Raw genomic sequence first — 22,344 nt, forward strand, 5'->3', positions numbered from 1 at the left:
TTGGGGAAATAATTCATTCCCCACCTTCCTGGAAAAAAAATACTATTATGGCAATTTCTGAATGTTGCTGAATGTTTCAGTGGTGAAAGAAAAGGTTAAGCAGTATTTAGACTTGTGCATGTCAAGACTTTCTATGGGTCCAGATCTAATGTCCAAGGGTGCTGTGGGACTTGGCTGATGTGATTGCAGAGCCATTGGCCATTTTCTTTGAAAACCTGTGGTGACTGGGGGTGGGCCCAAACAATTGGAAAAAGGCGAATCTAGTGCCTGTCTTTAAAAAAGGGAAGAAGGAGGATCCAGGGAACACCAGGCCAGTCAACCTCATCTCAGTCCCTGGAAAAATCATGGAACAGGTCCTCAAGGAATCAATTCTGAACCACTTAAAGGAGGGGAAAGTGATCAGGAACAGTCAGCATGGATTCACCAAGGGCAAATCATGCCTGACTAACCTGATTGCCTTCTATGATGAGAACTGGCTCTGTGGATGAGGGGAAAGCAGTGGATGTGATATAGCTTGACTTTAGTAAAACTTTTGATACAGTCTCCCACTGTATTCTTGCTAGCAAGTTAAAGTAGTATGGGCTGGATGAATGGGCTATAAGGTGGATAGAAAACTGGCTCAACGGGTAGTGATCAATGGCTCGATGTCTAGTTGGCAGCCGATATTAAGAGGAGTGAGGTCCTGGGGCTGTTTTTTTTCAACATCTTCATTAACGATCTGGAGGATGGTGTGGACTGTACCCTCAGCAAGCTTGTAGATAACACTAAGCTGGAGGGAGAGGTAGATATGCTGGAGGGTAGGGAGAGGGTCCAGAGTGACCTAGACAAATTGGAGGATTGGGCCCAAAGAAATCTGATTAGGTTTAACAAGGACAAGTGCAGAGTCCTGCACTTAAGACAGAAGAATCCCATTCACTGTTACAGCCTGGGGACCGACTGGCTAAGCAGTTCTGCAGAAAAGGACCTGGGGATTACAGTGGATGAGAAGCTGGATGAGTCAGCCAAGAAGGCAAACAGCATATTGAGCTGCATTAGTAGGAGCATTGCCAGCAGATGAAGGGAAGTGATTATTCCTCTCTATTTGGCATTGGTGAGGCCGTATTGTGTCCAGTTTTGGGGCCCCCACTACAGAAGGGATGTGGACAAATTGGAAAGAGTCTAGCAGAGGGCAATAAAAATGATTAGGGGCTGGAGCACATGACTTATGAGGAGAGGCTGAGGGAACTGGGATTGTTTAGTCTACAGAAGGGAAGAGTGAGGGGGGATTTGATAGCAACCTTCAACTACCTGAAGGGGGGGGGGGTCCAAAGAGGGTGGAGCTCGGCTGTTCTCAGTGGTGGCAGATGACAGAACAAGGAGCAATGGTCTCAAGTTGCAGTGGGGGAGGACTAGGTTGGATATTAGGTAGGATATTATTTCACTAGGAGGGAAGTGAAGCACTGGAATGGGTTCCCTAGGGAGGTGGTGGAATCTCCTTCCTTAGAGGTTTTTAAGGTCAGACTTGATAGCTCTGGCTGGGATGGTTTAGTTGGGGTTGGTCCTGCTTTGAGCAGGGGGTGGGGCTAGATACCTCCTGAGGTCCCTTCCAACCCTGAGATTCTATGATTCTTCTATGAGTCCATGAGAGGTTCAGGCACTCCTGGGTGCTCACAAATATGTTTGGAGCTGGGCCCACAAAGGTTAATCTGCCCCTGTAAGTCCCTGCTTCTTAGCTTGTGGAGAATTAAAGTAAACAAACAAACACAGACTACCAGGCCTGTGAGCAAGTAAAGCGCCTCCCTTCCCTCGTTGGTCTGTGCCAGTTTAATAGCATAGACCCCACTGACCTGGGCAGTGGCTGAAAGTGCCTGTGTGGCTGCTCAGGGGCCTGGTGGAAGGGGCTGGGGTCTGGGCCTGGTCCCAGGTGCGGCAGGTGTCCCTGTCACACACAAATGTAACCCGTGACGTCTGCCCTGCACCCTTTGTCATGCGCCGTAGGAGGGAAGCCAAGGACTCGCTGCCCCTGAGCCCCGTGGCACTGGGCAGCCTGTGTGAGTGGGGGCTGGGGCTCTTGCCCTGTCTGGCTGAGGAGGGTCATCTGACAACCCTTTGTGGGCGCCTGGAAGAGGCCCCCTGGGATGAGCAGCAGAATTCACTTGTGCTGGGGAAGCCGTGGTCACTGCAGATGCTGCCGGGGATGTGGCTAGTTCCTGGGTGCAGTGATGCAGCAATTTGGCAACACGGTTAGTAGAGATATTGCGGCATCTGAGCTGAGGAAAGCAGAGACGCTGCTTTGGCTTCCCCCAGCCCTGCTGTTCCCTGGATGCTGTTGGCTGAAGAATTTCTTCACGGGGAGGAGATCACTGCTGCTGTTTCACAGATAAACGTGAATGCCCTGGCCCCACTGGAGCAGAGCTAAGGTAAACAAACAAACCAACAGCCACATGTATTGTATCCTGTAATGCATGTGCTCTGACTGTAGGATGCTGAGTACTCAGCTGGTTAAATAGAAACATGGAGTTCAGCAGCTGAAGATGCTACCTTTGCACTTTCCTAAATAAATGGTGGCTGTGTTGATGGATATCAGCCCTTCTGTCACTCCACAATATGAGTTATAGCATTTAGTACACAACCCAGGTGAAATGCTGCTATTTATTTATTGTGTTTAATAAGACAGAGTTTTACTCTTACACAAAACTGGAACCCAGCCATGTCCCTGCCCCCTCTTCCTTTCATAGGAGTCTAGCATTCAACCCCTGGCTTAACAAGTCCTTTCAGCTGAGGGTGACCCATTCATTTGGGCTGGGCTAAGCAGATTTCTGCTCCCCTTTACTCAAACAGAAAAGTCAGCAACATTTTCATTAGTACTAAAGTGATTTGTAACCCAACGCCAGACAAAGTTGGTCCTTTTGAGCCACACTGCTCTATGTGCTGGATATCTACGCAGAGTGGGTGTGTTCATGTAAATACAGTTTGCTCCTGACGTCTCTCCCCCCTCCCAGCTAGCTGTCCAGGGAGAGCTCATTCAGACTCTGCTCACATCCTCCCCTCGCCCCCATGGCTGAGAATTTGTCATCGCAGCAAAGCCCTCTCCAGATGTTACAAACTGCATGAGTTTTCGTAAGTTAGCCTGTTTACTGGCCTTATAACTCTGTCACGCCTCTTGAGAGTGGGCATGGCAGGGATAGGGGGAACTCCTTCTTGAGCTAGGGGTGGTGAGGGTTCCCTTGAGGGCATCCTTGCTACTGGTGCAGGCTCCTGCATCTTGGCTGGTGGGAGCGGCAAGCAGGTGGTCGGTGGGAGGGGCCAGGCACCGAGGAACAGTGGCTGGCAAGGAGGCTAGTCAGAGTAAGTGCTCAGATGGCAGAGTAAGCCAGGTGCTTTCTTCCCCGGGTGGGAGGTGAACTCACACAGATGCACCTCAGAACCCTGGGTCCTACTGACCAAGGACAACCGCTGTGAGGTGGGTGTGGTGAGGGGGCACAGGGGGGCACGGTAAAGGATCTTTTGGTTGTAGAACCCAAGAACCTGAGGCAGAAGACACTGCCCCATCCAGTGGGTGTGGGTGTCCTGCTCACAGGTTTATGTTTATGATGAATCCTATTTGCAGCATTTCCCTAATTAATGTCGGGTGACTTCCCTCCTTTCATTAAAAGCTTCTTTCCTATACTCGGACTCTGTGCTTGCGAGTGGAGAAGTTCTGCCTCTCGGAGGCACCCAGGAGTGGTGTGTAATTTTTCCAGGTTATTGGGTGGGCGCTTGAGCCGGTTCTGTGTTGTACTGTTGAAATGGAACGTCTAGATATTGAACCCGGCCCTGGTTGCTGCCGACTCCACCTGGCAGAAGGGTTACACATACTTATAGCTTCCTTTCACAGGAACCGAGCTGACAATGTCACCACCACATGGGCTTTTTCTTTCTCTGGTGGAGAGAGAGGAGCCCATTTCGAGTCTTTGATCTCTGATCATCACACGCAATGACCGCTTGCCTTCAAATGAGCATGAATTAGCAATTTCCTGCTAAAGTGCTTCATTTGCATTACATGATTATTTCTTTCTTGTTTGATTGTTCTACCCCTGTAACTAAATAACCAATGTGAATGTTTTCTATTACAGTCTAATAGACTGTAGACAGGATACAGGTAAGTGAAAACAGTGCATGTAACATCCCACAGTTTTCATGAAGTTTAAACATCAAATAAATTTACAACCATTTTGATCTATACTGATGCACAAGTGAACTGGCCTGGGGCTTCGCCACAAGCTGGCACCTGATCTTCCAGCATCACAGTAGCCAAGCCAAGAGCAGGGACTGAGACCCCATGTGGATTGTCACAATTGTGTGTTTCTTTCAAAGGAGCTGTTTTTTTAAAAATATCACAACCATGTGACTTTTCTGAATTCCTCCTGTGTGCTTTCACTTTCAAGTTCACTCTGTCACTGCAGTAGAGAGAGGCACATGAAATGCTGATTAAAAATCATTCAGAATTAAAGTCTGTAAGATCTGAGGAACATCAAGGAGCTGGGGAAAAACTTTAATGCCCTGAAACAAAACTGGAAATATGTCATGGGAAAACAAACAAACAAAAAGACCTTCTGGCTTGACTCTGAGGAGGGAGAAGCTGGGAACTCCCCACAGACTGACTCGGCTGAGAAGTTTCTGCCAGTTTAAACAGGTAAGTGAAACCCAAACACACCTCCTCTTAGCTGTATTTACATGTGTTTATTGCTGTAATTCAGGCAGCAGCATGTTCCAGCTTTAAGTACAGGCATAAGGGGCCAGGAATATCCGATAATTAGCTTCAGCTCTGCCACTGTAGTGAATGGTGGTCCTGTCTCCTTACACTTCAGGGGTCATCAGGGGACCAGGTGTTATCACTAGGGGGAAGCCACATCCTTCTCGTGTGAGAAAGTGATCTGTGATGTAAAGGGGCAGCACAGAGCCCTGAGCAACATTACTTCAGCACCCCTGGGGTGCAGGGGAAGGGAAAGAGGGATCTCTCCACTACAGGGTGCGCCTCTAGTCCCGAATTAGGCTGGAGAACTGACTGTGAGAGTTAGGTATCAGAGGGGTAGCTGTGTTAATCTGGATCTGTAAAAGCAGCAAAGAGTCCTGTGGCATCTTATAGACTAACAGACGTTTTGCAGCATGAGCTTTCGTGGGTGAATACCCACTGCGTCGGACACATGTAGTGGAAATATCCAGGGGCAGGTATATATATGCAAGCAAGAATCAGGCTGGAGATAACGAGGTTAGTTCAATCAGGGAGGATGAGGCCCTGTTCTAGCAGTTGAGGTGTGAACACCAAGGGAGGAGAAACTGGTTCTGTAATTGGCAAGCCATTCACAGTCTTTGTTTAATCCTGAGCTGATGGTGTCACATTTGCAGATGAACTGGAGCTCGGCAGTTTCTCTTTGAAGTCTGGTCCTGAAGTTTTTTTGCTGCAGGATGGCCACCTTTAAATCTGCTATTGTGTGGCCAGGGAGGTTGAAGTGTCTCCTACAGGTTTTTGTATATTGCCATTCCTAATGTCTGATTTGTGTCCATTTATCCTTTTCCTTAGAGAGAGAGTTAGGCCATGCTGGATTCCTAGGACGCAGCCCCATGATGGAGGAGGATTCCCCCTCCCCCAAATCCTGCTCTTCAGCTGCATAGTCTGATGGCTGGAGAGTCACATGGTGAAATAAATTTCTTTATAATAATAAATAATAAACAAATAAAAACCTTGGAGAAATAAGTCCCCTCCCTGCCCCCGTTCTTGGGCCTGACCCTGCCTGCATTGACGTCACCACTGTCTTGAGTGAGTGAAGGATCAAGTTCTTTGTCTCAGTTTCTGTGCCTGCCAAAAGCGGGTTATTAACATTCACTCACCTGCTGCAACAGGGAATGGTAGCAAGCGATTTTTTTCAGTCCTGTGAAGATGTAAATTGCTAAGAAAATAGGAAGATGTGGATTTAGAACAGCATTGCCTGTTTGTGAGAAGGTTCTGAAATACGCTAATGTCCCTTCTAGAGGAGTCGTTCCCGTGACCCTGTTGAAAATATTTTTACACATTCCAAACACTGGATCATGAATTGTCAGACTTGTACGTTTAACAAACTACAAAATAGACAAGCTATATCAGGAGAAACATGGCCAGTTCTCCAATATCTGGAAGCAAAATATCATGTTACATACACAAATCAAGGTCTGAACAATTTTGAAACCCACTGAAGGATACCAAAAATGTAAATTTCAGAAAAGGCCCCACGAAATGGATCATGGCAAGAATATAGAAAGCACTTAAACTTCAGCAAATGGAAGAAACCCAAATGATAGACGAGAGAGAAAGAGACAGGGAGACATAACTCCATGTCAGTTTATTACTGAAAAATAAATGTTGGCTATATTGTTTAACTGCTCAAACTTTTTATAGTGAAGACAAAGGGTCTGACTGCAGCTCACATAGACATAGCCAAGCTAATTATAATGTAGCTAGCTTGGGTGTGAAGGGAATTAAAGATAAAGGAACTGGCACATGAAATTGCAAGCCCATTAGCAAGGATTTTTAATGAATCTGTAAACTAGGGAGTTATATCCTATTGCTGGAGAATTGCTAATATAGTTTCTATTTTTTAGAAAGGGGGGAAAAAGTGTTCCAGGATATTACAGGCTTGTAAGTTTGAGCTCAGCTGTAGGCAAGGTCTTGGAACAAATGTTGAAAGAGAAAGTATTTAAGGACATAGAGGCAAATGGTAATTGGGATAAAATACAACATGGTTTTACAAAATGTAGATTGTACCAGACCAACCTGCTCTCCTTCTTTGAGATAATAACTGATTTTCTAGGCAAAGGAAATGCAATAGATCTAATCTACCTGAATTTCAGTAAGGCATTTGATACAGTTCCACATGGGAAATTATTAGTTAAATTGGAGAAGCTGGGGATCAACTTGAAAATTGAAAGATGGGCAAGGAACTGGTTAAAGGGGAGACTACAACAAGGGGAACTGTCAGGCTGGAAGGAGGTTACTAGTCGAGTTCCTCAGGGATCAGTATTGGCACCAAACTTATTTAACATTTTCATTAATGACCTTGGCACAAAAAGTGGGGATGTGCTAATAAAATTTGCCGATTAATACAAAGAACTTGGGAGGATTGCCAATATGGAAGAGGACCAGAATATAATTAAGATGATCTGGACGACCTTGTAAACTGAAATAATAGACATGGAATGATATTTAATAGTGCAAAGTGAAAGGTCATGCATTTAGGGACTAACAACAAGAATTTTTTCCTATAAGCTGGAGACATATCAGTTGGAAGTAATGGAGGAGAAAGACCTGGGCGTATTGGTTGATCACAGGATGACTATGAGCCATCAATGTGATGCGGCTGTGAAAAAGGCTAACATGATCCTGGGGTGCATCTGGTGAGGTACTTCCAGTAGAGACAGGGAAGTGTTAGTACCATTATACAAGGCACTGGTGAGACCTCATCTGGAATACTGTGTGCAGTTCTGGTCTCCCATGTTTAAGAAGGATGAATTCAAACTGGAACAGGCACAGAGAGGAGCTACTAGGATGATCCGAGGAATGGAAATCCTACCTTATGAGAGGAGACTCAAAGAGTTTGGCTTGTTCAGCCTAACTCACTAAAAGAAGGCTGAGGGGCGAGATGATTGCTCTCTATAAATACACCAGAGGGATAAATACCAGGGAGGGAGAGGAGTCATTTAAGCTAAGTGCCAGTGTGGACACAAGAACAAATGGATATAAATTGACCAACAACAAGTTTAGGTTTAAAATAAGAGGAACGTTTCTAACCATGAGAGGAGTGAAGTTCTGGAGCAGCCTCCCAAGGGGAGCAGTGGGGCAAAACCCCTAACTGACTCCACGGCTGAGCTTGGTAAGTTTATGGAGAGGATGGTGTGATGAGACTGCCCACAATGGCATGTAGCTGATCTGCAAGTGGCTGGTGATGGGACACTCGATGGGAGGCGCTCAGAGTTACTCTGTGTTGATTTCACTGAATTGTTTTGGTAAAAAGAAAAAGGAAAGAAAAAAATCAGAAAAAATGAAAAGTTTCATTTCAGTATTTTTTAAATTAAATGCTTCAATTTTTTATTTAAAATGACTTTTCATTTAGAATTTTACTTCAATTTTATTTTATTTTTTTAAATTACAAAGCTTTAAAAAACAAAGGAAGTTAAATGTTTCATTTCAAGTACACTTAATCCTGTCTCAGCCTGGGATGATGGACTCGTGGCTTTCTGGAGGGCCTTGTAGCCCTACATTTCAATGATTCTATTCTATGATTCTGGGTCAAATGAAATGTGAAATGTTATACAGATTTACCTCTTGATTTGCTGAAATTTATTTAAAAAAAAGATTTTGAGTCAACCTGAATTTTTTAACTTTAAAAAAAATAATAGTCATATTTATTTTATTATTGGAACTACCACCAACTGAAGAATCCGTTATTTACGCAGCTTTAAAGAAGCGGTGGGGCAATAAGATTTTCAGTTTATAGGCAGCTTTTCTGTAGAATCTTACAGTGGTGATCAAAACACAGTTACTTACCATTGTGCTCTTTAAGAGGCCATGTCCTTTTAGAGTTGGTCAATACACTTTTTGCTGAGATGTCATTGAAAAAAAATGATTAGCTCTTGTAAGCTGGTCAAAAAATAGCAAAAGATCATGAAAAAGTGCAGATTTTTTGCCTATTCATCTATTCTTCATACTCCAGCCTCCAGTCTTTCTCTTGTAACAATCTCTGCATTATGCTCATTTTTCTCTCTTGCTGTCCTTATAGAGTTATAAGGAAAATGAAGGTTTCCTCCTTCCCTCATGGCCCTGTGGTGAGTTCCTCTCGGGCTGGCTACATCATGTTCTTCATTATTCTGTCCGTTCACAAAGGGGACTCAGGTAAGAAATTCCCACGGCTTCAGTGTGCTGTCTGCTCTTGTGATAGATGTAATATCTTTAGCATATGGATATGTGTCAATTCCAACCTTTAGGAACATATACAGTTAAATTTATATGTAACCGAACACAAACTATAACTGCAAACTGCGCTAGTATCTAGAAAAGAAATCTTCCCACTCCATCTAAACCCAGTCATTCTTGATTCAGTTTGTCCTTTCCCCAAATCGAGGGGAATAGTTAGGGCTGGGCTGGCAGTCTGGACTAAAGATCAACAGATCTGGAGTCAGCCAGACCAAGGAGCAAAAAAAGCTGACCCATCAGGGACCTTTCACTGGCAGTTGCCTGGCACTCTATTTAAATCAGAGAGCTGTTATCTCAGGCAGCCCAGCTGATACCATCTGCCAGCATCCACCTCTTCTATTCAATATGGCCTTGGAACCATTAGCTAAAAGCACTGGAGTCTCTCCACTTACTGCTGGCATTGAGGTTTCTCAGCAAGCATGTTAAACAATGTAGCACAAACAGTTACTCCTCCCCACCCACAAATCCTGACAGCTCTGTTCCCGATTTACCAAATTCCTGTACAAAAGATAAGAGTTTGTCAGGATTTAAAGCAGGATGGCATAATGCAGACATTTTCTCTATTCCTGAAATATACTACATTGATCGATGGGATTTTGGGCGGGGCAAGGAGGAAGGCAAGCTAGGTTCAGCATGTAGGGATCCTGAGACTGCCAGCATTATGGTGAAAAGGAGCATGTTACCCCACGTAAATGATCAGCTGAAAGTGCACAGAGGCTTTGGTATCTACCAGTGCCAGGATAAATCCTCCGATAGCTACAGCTGGGGAAAGTGGAGAGCTCTGTCATTGGCACTTTGAAGTAAGGCTTGCAATGTTGTTGTTCTGTTAAAAGGAGGGAGTTTGCTTTGTTTTGTTTTGTTTGGGGGGCGTGTAGTATATATTTAGGGTGCAAAGTCGAACACTCAAAGATTAGGAAATGCCAGATTTAAGATTACAGGTGCAACATTAATTCAGCTCCCTCGTATATACACAGTCACACATTAATTTCCCATCAGACTCCTTCCTCATGTATCCAAGGGACAGGATGGATGGTGCTCAGGGAATGAGGGAGCTGTGTCTCATTGCACTGAATAGGAAATGAACAACCTTGTGGGCTTTTCTAGGGCATCCATCACTGAAGTGTCCTGAGTGCCTCACAAACATGAATGTTTGATCTTCTCATTTCCGGTGTGAGCTAGCAGAGTAGAGGACACTGCCCATTATCCAAATTCCCTTTATCTGAAACTCCACAGTGTGTCCCCCTCTGTAAACAGTGGGGGTTCAGATAACAAGGAGAGCAATTTACAGCAGTGAGTCTCATTCGTGCTACACAAATGCAACAATGTATCCACTCACAATGGGGTTCCATGGCTGCAACATTGCGTCCAGATCAAACTGCTGTCTGTGCAACTAGCCAGGTCTCCTCTCTCATCAGGGAGCCCCACAACACACTTCAAAATAGCACTTCCCTTTATCCGAACACCCGCTCATTCAAAAGTTTCAGACGTCCCTCGGGCCATTTGAGTAAACGGGAGTGTTCTGTGTTGTTCTTTGTTACTATTTTAGGGGTGGGAAACTGAGGCACGGAGTGATTAAGGCCAAAATTTGCAAAGTTCACCATTAAATGTAGGCCCCAATGTGAGACGTCTGAGGTGTCATTTCTTTCAGAGTAGGTCATGTTTTTATATGTTCTGAGCACGCTGTGGACAGCTAATTAATCTCTATGACACTCAAGGGAAGTAGTTGGGTAGGTAATTTTCAGATGGGGAAACTGAAAAGTAAAGTGCAACACCCCACAGTGACTCAGGATCTGAGACAGGATTGAAACTCAGCCTCTTTTAATGCCTAAACTCCTTACTACTGTAACGATCGAGTAGACACTTCCATTGACTTCCATTGAAGCGCTGAGTGCTCAGCACTTCTGAAGTTTGACATCCAGAAAATGAAGAACAAAGTGTGTTATGCAACCAAAATAGAGCAGTCACTGCCCGCTCCCCCTACAATTGCCTACACAGAATCACATGAATGTTAAGGTTGTAAAGTCAAGCACTGGAAGTTAGGACATGCTAGAATTCAGGCCCCGTGTGCATGTGCATCTTGATACAGTCCTGTCCAATACCACACAGTGGAGCCTGGGATCACTTTCAGTGTAGAAGGAAGGGCCTGGCTGTCAGAGCACAGTCCGTGCAGTGAACAGACAGTGAGGCTGGAGCTTGCTTGAAGAAGATGGAATTTTTGGAGATCTGGTCAACCTTTTTCGCCTTCCTCTGCAGCGTGGGGCACGGGTCACTTGCTGGAGGATTCTCTGCAGCTTGAGGTCTTCAAACCACAATTTGAGGACTTCAGTAACTCAGACATAGGTTAGGGGTTTGATACAGGAGTGGGTGGGTGAGATTCTGTGGCCTGCGTTGTGCAGGAGGTCAGACTAGATGATCATGGTGGTCCCTTCTGACCTTAAAGTCTATGAGTCTAACCCCCCCCCCATACAGACACACAGACCCAAATGAGAAATAAACAAATCATCTCTATTGCACATGCACAAATGGTGGTTTTCAGAGAATTATAACTTGGCCAAATATGGGTGGATTTTCATAGGGCCAACAAGAGTCACCTCTCTGATTTCCAGCACTATCTGCCTGCCAAATTTCAAGTCTCTGCTCCAAATATGGGGGTCCTGGATTGGCTGCAACAGTTTTAAGATTTTATTTTAATGTTAGCAAAACAATGTCTTATTGCCTCCTCATAGCTGAGGTGAGTAGCATTAGACCAGCTGTAATGACATATAACACGTCGCTTGTAATGATTACATTTTAATCCAAAGTTCATTTTTTAATATTTATTTTCTTTGGCTCTTAGCTATGAAATGTAGCACAATTTAAAGTGATTGGACCTGACCACCCTGTCATGGCCACTGCAGGTGAGGACATTGTGTTACCCTGTCACCTCAGCCCCAGGGTAAGCGCTGAGAACATGGAGGTGAGATGGTACCGGTCCCAGTTCTATTCCCTTGTGCACCTTTATCGTGATGGGGACGATCAGAATGAAAGGCAGATGCCAGAATATCAGGGAAGGACAGAATTTCTGAGAGATGACATTGCCAATGGAAGCGTTGCCTTGAGAATACGCCATGTCAGACCCTCTGATGAAGGACAGTACAGGTGCTTTTTTCGATCAAGTGTTTTTCATGAAGAATCCCTGTTGGAACTGAAAGTAGCAGGTCAGTAGCTTGGGCTGGTGTTTCCTTTTGATACAACATTCCCTCCCCCCCTCATTTGTATATTATCATGACAATATTATTTAGACTTCCAGCAGCCCTGAAAAATTGTTTGACATCTTCAACACGTGTCTCTCTGCATCTCAGGTTGTCCCCCCTCTCCTCACCCCAGACCTCTTTAGATTTAAAAGGTTACAGCTTCCTAGGTGGCCATGTAGTCACGTATGAGAAAGCTGCTGTTGGTCCCATAGTGGGAATCCCAGAGACAGGAAAGGAACCAAACCATATTGAAACAGATGGATCCACATACACAGTAATTCCCTCTTCCTTCAGATCCTTCCTCTGGCCCTTTAGATTTACTTCAGTGTTTTCCACATTCACCCACTTTCAAATCCCAGCCACTGTTGAACGCTAAGACAGTGTTTATTCAATGAAAAGGAGGCATCTTGCTCCAGTCTGCTTCTCTCAACATTGTTTTGCATTGGGTGGGGGTGGGGGTAGGGGGGGGATGTAATCTGAGTACAGCACAATAGTCAGCAGATGCCTAAACTCTCTTTGATTGTCAAGTTGAGTTATTGTCAACAGAAAATCTTCCCAGCACAATGAATTGAACCCCTCCCACTTCCTTCCACCCAGCCTCATTCAACACATCCCATAAAAAAAAAACATATTGAGAGACTAGATGAGCTTTGCAACACTCTCCAAAATTCATCAGATTAAGGGTCTGCAAGGCCAAGGAAATGGGGGCAGTTAGAGCTGGCTAAGAAATGGGACTGAGCTCCCAGAAACATTTCTACACAAATAAGAGTTTTCATTTTAATTGAAATTTTTCCTTCAGAGTTTTCCAGTTTTTATGGACCTCCCACACTCTCCCTAGAAAAAGTTTCAAACCAAACACTTCAACTAGCCCTTAAGTTAGTTCCTTACTTTAGAGTCCTTCTCAGAGAACATCCTTCCTCAACCACCCAGGCAAAAACATCAGAACTGAAGTTCAAGAGATCTGAAGTGTCGTGATAAGAAGCACGAGCAGAGAGTTGGCCCCTGAATTTCACAGAACTCAAACTTCATGGGGCTTAAGATCAAACTGGAGGTGATCAGGGAATGCGGGGCATCTCACTGGAAGATCTGTTTGAAGAGAAAATTAAGAATGTGGTTAAGTTTTTTGCTGGAGCCGGGCCATAGTTTCCTGGATGATGAGTATTAGGAATTCAGAGGGGAAATCCATCCATTCCTTTTATTAGAGATTTAAGCATTTATATTTTATACTGAATAGTCATATAAGTTAGCATCGAGAATTTAAGCAGTTTATCCCACTTTCCTTCAGGTCTGGGCTCTGCTCCTCTCATCTCCGTTGAGGGTTATCAGGATGGAGGGATTCGAATGGTGTGTCGATCAGCTGGGTGGTACCCAGAGCCTGAGGTGCTGTGGAGAGATCCCAGTGGACAGCCTTTAACATCACTGTCAGAAACAAAACCCCGAGGGGCTAATGGCCTGTTTGAGACACAGAGTTCTATCATTCTGTCAGAGACTTCTAACCAGAGCCTGTCCTGTCAGATCAGGAACACCCTCCTCAACCAAGAAAAGGAGTCGACAGTTTATATAGCAGGTCAGTTACTATCCAAACAACACACAGTGGTCACCAATAATTAATAAGTACATAAAATGAAAATTGGTGAAATAAATTATGACTGATCAATAATATGAAAGTATTTGCACCAAAGACAGCTACTGTTAAAGGTCTCATGAGTGCTCATCCTTTTCATTTACTGTTAATGTCTTTGAAAATGTTAAATGTCAGACACGTCGTCTTCTCTTGTCCAGGGTGAATAAGTAACGTGACACTTTCTTGGGTGTTCCCAAGACTGTGAGTCCCATGGTACCGCCTGTCTCAGGGAGAGAGTGCTAAGCTGGTGTCAGCTCCCTGGCACCACCAGCCTGTCACCCCCCAAACAATCTGCCAGCCCTGGCTTTGCCTTGCTGGTTAACACTAGGGGCATCCCAGGTCCCAAGCTCCTCTGAAGCATCCCCCTGTAGTGTCCAGCCCCACTACCAGGTTCACTCTTCCCAAGGGAACAGTATACACACAGCTTGATTAGTATACAACTCAGGATCAGGTCCTTTATAACAACCGTGCACTGAGGTATAATTATAGTGAAAACAATCGTAAATTTATTGACAAAGATTAAGTTTTAAGAGATAGAGTAAAGATAATGTAAACAGACATGGTTACACGTAAAACAAAAGTATAACATGCTTATTAGAGGCTAAACTTAACTTGAAGAGACTAAAATCCTTGTCTAAATAGTTTCTCGCCTAAAACAGTCCTTCCCAGCATCACCAGTGGCTAGGATCCACCACTCATGGATGCAAAAAGTGCTGGGATGAATAACAAAATATCTTACTTGTCTTCCTCTTAGACCCCAGAATCTATCATTTTTTTTTCCTCAAAGTCTGTATGACTCCCCTGGTTCCTGGATGCTGGCTGCAAGGTTTCTTCAAATATTCCTGTTTACTCCGTATTCAGCTGAGGCTCCCATTGTATTGACGTACAATACTGAATTTTCATCTTATCTCCTGTCTGGAAGAAACCTGTCTGTCCGTTCTGCCAGGGACACAGTTTGTAGATCATATTTTCAGTACATACACACACCTTCTTAAGTATCATCTGTACATACATCTCACAATCATTAGGAAGAGCAGGATGACAAAATCTTTTATTTGGTCCCTGCCAAGGCTAAAATTCCCCACTCTGCCACTTCGAGTGCAGAAGGTGGGGGCCTGCACGAATGACGCCCTAAGCTTATCTTCTACCAACTCCTCCAAGGCTCAGAGTCCTCTGCCTTGGACAGGTATTGCTGCCACCACCAAGTGATTTACACAAAATATTAACAGAAGGGTCACTTGGAATCCCTATCTCCCCAAAATATCCCCCCAAGCCTCTTCACCCCCTTTCTGGGGAGGCTTGAGAATAAAATACCAACCAGTTGCCTTAGCAATGTGAGCACAGACCAACCCTTTGTCTAAGGACGTTGGAATCAAAGGATTCTTTTTTAAAAAAGGTAAATTTTATTATAAGAACAAAATAGGAACCACATCTGAAAAAAACAGGATGTTTAGGGATTAAACACCAAATATGACTTTCTTTGGGTCCAGCTTAAAGGTTACAAGCAAAACAAAACGAAAGCACCTGGGGTTAGCGCAAAAAGATCCCTGATCGCATCTTCTAACATTTCCTAATCTACTTACATATCTGGGGGTTCCAGTGAGTAGTTTCTAGGGATGCTGTAGATGATTTCTCATACCTGGCTCAAGTTTCTTACAGCATATTTGCTCTCTGTTTTCTCTCTTCTGCCCAGAGACCCTGCACCCAGCCGATTTTTCCAATTTGAAAAGGTCCAGCTTCCCTACTGGTTCCCCTGATCAGGTGCCAGCTCATTTTAAGTTTACCTCTGCATCGCAGTGAGACTTTTTAACCCTTTACAGGTACAGCAGGTAGAGAACAGCTACTAAGAAGGATTTTATAGTTAACTGACTGGGCTGGCATCCATAAAGGTTACTACCTTTCTCCCTATATTCATGACAGTCCCTTACATCATTTTCTTGACCGTTAAATACTGTGAAAGTGGTGTGTTCGGTGCAGTGAGTTTCCCAGGCCTGTCAGCAGTTGCTCACCCGGAGTAGCAAACCCTTTGCCAGAGGGCACCAGTGGGTTTCTGGGTCACGGCTGGTTTTACAGATTTGGAGGTGGTGATGATGATGATGATGATCACAGCCATAGAGCCTGGGAGCCCTAGTCATGTGCCAGATGCTGTGCAAACACAGAACAAAAAGGAAGTCCCCGCCCCAGGGGGTCTTACAATCAGTGGTGGATTAACACACAGGCCCATGGGGCCCTGGCCAATTTGGGGTCTTCACAGGAGCGCCAGAATCTGTGTAGGGGTGTGTGTGGGGGGGGGGCTCTAGTGCCAGAACAGCGTAACTCCTGCTCCCCATCTTCCCCCCACCCCCAGCAGCCTGCCACTGCTTCTCTTCTCCCTGGGGCTCTGCCCCCTGGCCGGGCTGGAAGCTGTAGCCAGGCCATGGTAAGAACTCCCTGGGGAGCCTGGACCTGCCACCTGCCCTGGGAGGGAGGCTGGGGTGCCTGAGAGCACCTCCTGGCCCATGTCTCTGCCCCCAGGGCAGGTGGAGAGGCTGCTCATAGTGGCCTAGGCTCCCTGCGTGGCTCTTACCAGGGCCCAGCTCTGGCTTCCAGCCTTGCCAGGGGGCAGGGCCTCGGGGGAGCAGGAGGATCATCTCCCCCACCATGAAGCCTAGCCCCTGCCACTGCTACTCCATAGCCTGCCCAAGGCTGCTAAGCCCATGTTAAAAAGTGGGGGGACATGGACCTCCCACTTTTAAAAGTAGGGGGCCACAGCCCCACTGGCTCCCCCACTTCTGGTGCCCCTGGGCCCCCTAGGCATGGGGGATTCAAATGTCCTTTGTGCCCAGGGCCCTAGCAAATCTTAATGGGCCTCTGCTTAGACAACAGGTGGCTATAGACAGGCATGGGAGTATGAATAAACAATGAGACCATTGGTTAGCACAATAGGGTGTCATCTCAGCACACTAGCAGTCTGCCCATTGCCAAGTTTTGTGATCATCTTGTCTGACTCCAGTGTAACACAGGCCACAGGATTTCCCTGACTTAATTCCTGTTTTGGGGGGTGGGAAGCCATCCAATCTTGATTTCCAGTGATACAGAATCCAGCCTCCACCCTTGGTAAGTTGTGCCAATGGTTAATAATCCTCACTGTTAAAAATGTGTGCCTCATTTGTAGTCTGGATTTGTCTACTTTCAACTTCCAGCCATTGCATCTTGCTCACTGAATGAGGCGCACAGAAATCTGCAGCCCCTTCAGCTAGTGCAGAGTGGATTGGTGGTTACATATCAATATGTTGCCTGTACCTGGATGGTGAGGAACTCTGACCTGAATTGGTAGAGTGACTGCCAGTGATAGCGTAAGGCTCCAGCCCATACACAGAGAGTGGAAGGGACAGAAAGAAACACAAGTTATGTCCATGGATCATAATTCTATTGACAGTGACAGACATTGTTGCAAGGAATTTCTGCCTGCAACAGATAAAGAAACACACTGGGCACAACCCATGGCTCTCCCCCCATTATAATGCAAATTCTGTTCCCAACGACATGCGCACCCCCCAAACAGGTCACACCCTGAACACCTAACCTGGGCACTTACTTCAACCCTCAATATTTGCTCATGTTGCTAAGACTGTAATTAAGGTTGGATTCTTTATACAAAACAAAGAGGTTGACTGGGTCCAGGAAGTCAATGGGGTTATACTTACATACTATTCAGCGTCGTCCTGCTTAATACCTGACAGGACCAAACCCAAAGTGAAAAACCGAACCTAACTTTAATACATTTTTGTCTGAAACTTTTTTTCCAAGCAAAAATGCAGATTCAGAAAAAAAAAAATTAAGGATTCATGTCAGTTTCACTCAACTGTTCATCTAAAAAATACCCTCAAAAGACAAAACGTTGTTTTGACATTTTTGAAACATAGTTTGATTTTTCAAATTGAAATGACTCATTTTTGAATTGCCTCCAGTTTTATTTTTTAAAATTGCAACAATTTAAAGAAAAAAAATCAAAATTAAAATGAATTTTTACTTTTTGGTTCATAATAATTTTGGGTCAATCTGAAAATGATTTACAAAAATTCTGATTATTTTTTCAGAACTGATAGCAAACTGAAAAATCTGTCATTTGTACAGGTCTAATTACATGAGTGAACTTTAATGTTATCAACTTCATTGACATAAAATTAAAAAAATTGTGGGGGGGGGTTGGTGAATTTGATAAGCCCAATATCAGTTCTCTTCCTATGTGTATTAATTAAACCAATACTTTAATGGAGAAATGAAATGAGCTACAGTTCCCCTTCCTCTACTTTTCTCAAAGTTGGAACCTGGGTTTGGCCGATGGATACAGAAATAGCTCCTATTCCATTCATATCTTTGCTGTCTTTAATATTTTAAATGGCTATGTGTGTGTGATGTGTTTCACAGTATTACAGTCACCATTGCATTCTGATCATTAACTTGTACATGGCTAAATTTAGCTATTACTTCAGGGAGTGCTGATTTTTTCTCCACATGCAGGGATTGTTTTAAAAGTATGTTGAGAAACAAACACACACATCCCCCGCCGCCCACCCCCAGCCCTTTCACGTCTGCTCTGTGACACTTTCATATTCCCCTCCCCCACTCTTTCTTCTGGCTGGTTTCCACATTAGAAATATGGGATCCTCACTTCCCTTTGTTTGATGCACTTTCATCCCTCCCTACTCTGTTGTAATTATGTAGCTGAAACAGTGTTTAAAATCAGTTTCTGGCATTTTTTGTTGCTCAAACAAGAGCATTTACAGCCTTACCTCATAAATCTTGCCGGGATGTATTTTTCTGAGATACAAGTATTTTATTTTCCCAAACTACCACACCTCTCGGGGGTTTTGTTTTTCAGGTCCTTTTTTCCCAAGGGTGTCTCCCTGGATGGTGGCTCTGTACCTGCTCCTGGTTATTTCCTTTGTTTTGATAGGCGTTGCTGCTTTTCTCTTCAAGTTAAGAGGTAAAGGCCTAAAGAGGCGAATACAATGTGATAAGAGGGGGAAAAAAGATTTCCTCTTTAGAAAAGATACTTGGTAAATGGACAAGACAGAAGTGACTAGACATAACAGCATAGAAAGGATGAAAGAGACAGGCTCTGAAAATGCAGCAGATGAGGAAAGGAGAAGGGAAAATAATAATGATATAGGACCAGGCTCCGCTGAATAGGGATGTGATTACACACAAGATTAAGCATGTACTGAACTGTTTTCCAGAATCAGGGCTATAACCATGGTGCAGCATTATACGTTTAGTATGAACATGTGGTTATCCTGATGATAAACAGTCTGAGCAGTTATGCATGTGCTATCACAGTAGCTGTGCAGGGAAAGTGATTAGTCAATTGTGCCACTAATTTATTTGAGGTCTGGCCCTAATAATGACATGGACAATCTTGGTTTGTTATCCAAATTAGCCCAAATCCTCCTCCTTCCCCTCCAAAGAGAGCCTCTAGTACAATTCGTTCACCTTTCCATGCCCCTCTTCCAGTTCTTGGCTGGATCTCATCATACCTGATGCTTCACCGTTTACTTAACACAGAGCCCTGTATAGATCGGCGCTCCTGGTGATTTGTAGAATTCAGGACAGACTGTAACTCTGTAACCTGCTCTGGCAAACGGAACAGACTGGAGAACAAATTGTGAACGCTGTACTTCCTCCCGTACTTCCTCTTGTTCTGCTGAGGCACCAGGACCTGGAGCCACAAATAGACTGGAGTGTTGAAATGCTGAGCATCACGATGGCACCCAGAAAATCGCTAGCACAGCACTGCGATCCACAAAGCCCGAGTTAGGCTCCCTGTTCAATGAGACTGGGGAGAGAGAGGCACCTAAGAATGAGAGCCACAAAAGCCAGAACGCCAGGCAGAGGGCCATCTAAACTAGCCAATGGCAGATGCCAAGGAGAGGGGTGTGGTCTGAGTCCTGCCCCATCTCCGAGTTTGGCACCTCAGTTGAGCTGGAGAGAGGTGTCTCTCTACGAGCCCCTCTCCTGCACTCAGGCACCTGAGCTATTTCTTGCAAATACAATGGCAGAGTAGGCCCAACGCCACACAAAATGGACAGGGGGATGAGAGGCTTCCAGGCACGTAAGTCTCATTGTGCATCTGGGCCTGAGTGATCATTGAACACCACACTAACGGGGTTGCCAGTTCTCCCAATTTTTGTACAAGTCTCTCACTCATTTCCCCCACTCAAAGCTGCAGCAATTGGAAAAATCTATTTGTGAGAGAATCTCAACCTTTTAAAAAAAAATCTGATACCGACAGTTATGGTTGAGGAGAAAAGGTCAAAGCCATAGAATGATAGAAATGTAAGACTGGAAGGGACTTTGAGGCGTCACTTAGTTCATCCCTTAGTTCATCGGTGGTAGGATTAAATAAGAGCATCCCTGACATGTTTGTCTAACTGTTTTTTAAAAACCTCTTACGATGGGGGTTCTTCAGCCTCCCAGATTAACATGGTTACTAGCAGCTCAAACACCAGAAGATGAATAAGAAAACATCATTTATTTAAATCTCACTTTTTAACCCAATCCCATGAGTCGAGGCCTGAGTCAGGCTGTTTGAAAACTTGGAGTTGATAATGCTGATACACTATGTGTGTGCTGTGTAATACCCAAGGGCTATTTGACTGATTAAATACCTACTTTTGTGAAAAAAATTGTAATAGAAAACAAAATATTTGAAGAAGTATTCATTGAACTTTCTACAACAACAATATTGCGTGGGGGCGGATACCAAGCATGAGATAGCTCATGACAAAAGACAACTTGAGAAAGTTCTAAGTCACTATAAGTAGAGTTTGTGTGTAGATACACTTTTCAGCCCTGATTTCTGCATCAGTAAACTGGTGTAATGCAAAGATAGGAAGGGGAAACTGACCCCTTTTGGAGTTCAAGAAGTGTTAAACAGATGGAGAACTGCTGACAAGATGCAGTTATTATGAAAGAAACACTTAGAGTCAGATATTTGGAAGTATATAGGTGCCTGAATCCCATGAAAATCAATGGGAGTTTGGCATCTAAACACCTTTAAATATCTGGCTCTAAATGCACATCATGTTCTCCAGATATTAATTTGTTTTTATTCTTTGAGGCTTGCACATCTTTCTCTGGAATGATTTATGAAGCATTCTTGATTTTCAAGGTTACTACATGATTTACACCTGACTGGATTTGCCTTGATGCTGAAAGTGAATGCAAAATGTGTGTAAAATGTTGTTCTATTATCGTAGCTTCTTTATGCCATTTTACAGACACAGTGGAATCATTAAGAATGTTTAATAGCATAAAAATAGAATGAAACTATATCATGAGGCTATGAAGACTTTTCTTTAGATGTATTTACTGAAACCAAAGAGCCTAAGTAATCTATACTCACTTACACCGGTTTGTTTTGTTTTAGGAAACCTTCATGCAGAAATTGGTAAGTTATTCCCTCTGCTTCACTCCCTCATACCTGTGTGTGTCTGACAGTGTTTTAATTTGATTATTTCATATAATTTTTTTAAAATAATGAAATGTTTGCAAGTCCAGGCAGACATAATTTCATGGCCTAAAGTGAACGGAAATGTTGCCCTACATTTTCAAATGTGACTACAAGTAGTGACTTTGGATACCTTAGTTTTTGGGTGCCAAACTTGAAATCCCCTGGACTGGCTTGATTTGCAGAGGGGGTACACTTATCACAATCCCAATGCCACAGGGTAGAGATGCGCCAGAGCAAATAAGGATTGATGAATCACATATAGGCTGTGTAGACTTCGCACCACTTGAAGTGAAATGTAGGGTGTATGTAGCTACATATAATAGGCCATGTCTACACTTACCAGGGATCGACGCTGCTGCAATTGATTGCAGCGGGGTTCGATTTAGTGGGTAAAGACCCACTAAATCAACTGCAGATTTGTTCTCCGGTCGACTCCAGTACTCCACCGGAATGAGAAGATTAATGTAAGTCAATGGGAGAGCATCTCCCGTCAACGCAGGGTGGTACAGACACCGCAGTAAGTCATCCTAAGCTACATGGACTCCAGCTGTGTTATTCACGTAGCTAGAGTAGTGTAACAGGTCAATTTACCGTGGTAGTGTAGACAAGGCCATCGTGAAAAGCAGGCAGTGCCCACACTGCAATGTGGTCTGAGTCAGTGAAAGGCTCTGGCAGGGAGGAGGCAGTGAGGAAAGGCTCCAGAAGCAGGGTGACAGCGGGACACTGCAGTGCTAAAAGCAGCAGCGTAAGTGGGGGAAGAATTGTTCGGGTGTGTAGAGCTGTGTAGAGTGCATAGCCCTCAGGTTCAGGAATGTCTGTGCTCTATGCACGTAGGCAGTGCCTCACCATCTACACAGCTATTAGTCCCCAGGCGAGGGGGCATGCCGTGCTGGTACTCTGCATGCTTCGGTAAGGAGTGTGCAATGCAGAAGTACCCATAGTAGCCTGAAGTTAGAGAGAGGAATGCCTCAATATTCACCCATCGCTCGGAGAGACTCCCATTGAGCTTTGTGCTCAGCATCTCTGC

At 44.4% G+C, this 22,344-nt stretch overlaps 1 protein-coding gene across 2 annotated transcripts in view; it reads left to right on the forward strand.

Moving 5' to 3' along the window:
- The first annotated feature begins 4,411 nt into the window (after positions 1-4,411).
- LOC123378587 (butyrophilin subfamily 1 member A1-like) overlaps positions 4,412-22,344 on the forward strand; it is a 34,768-nt gene continuing 16,835 nt past the window's right edge. Inside the window, exons 1-6 of one of the 2 annotated variants that reach the window (XM_045032599.1) lie at positions 4,412-4,654; positions 8,772-8,884; positions 11,815-12,162; positions 13,484-13,765; positions 18,687-18,791; positions 21,234-21,254. In XM_045032599.1, the coding sequence (XP_044888534.1) occupies positions 8,785-8,884; positions 11,815-12,162; positions 13,484-13,765; positions 18,687-18,791; positions 21,234-21,254 (856 nt within the window). In that variant the 5' untranslated portion in view covers positions 4,412-4,654; positions 8,772-8,784. The remainder of the gene's footprint in view (positions 4,655-8,771; positions 8,885-11,814; positions 12,163-13,483; positions 13,766-18,686; positions 18,792-21,233; positions 21,255-22,344) is intronic. The other variant, XM_045032600.1, reaches the window with a different exon arrangement.

This window comes from Mauremys mutica, chromosome 10, assembly GCF_020497125.1.
Source record: "Mauremys mutica isolate MM-2020 ecotype Southern chromosome 10, ASM2049712v1, whole genome shotgun sequence".
NCBI lineage: Eukaryota > Metazoa > Chordata > Testudines > Geoemydidae > Mauremys > Mauremys mutica.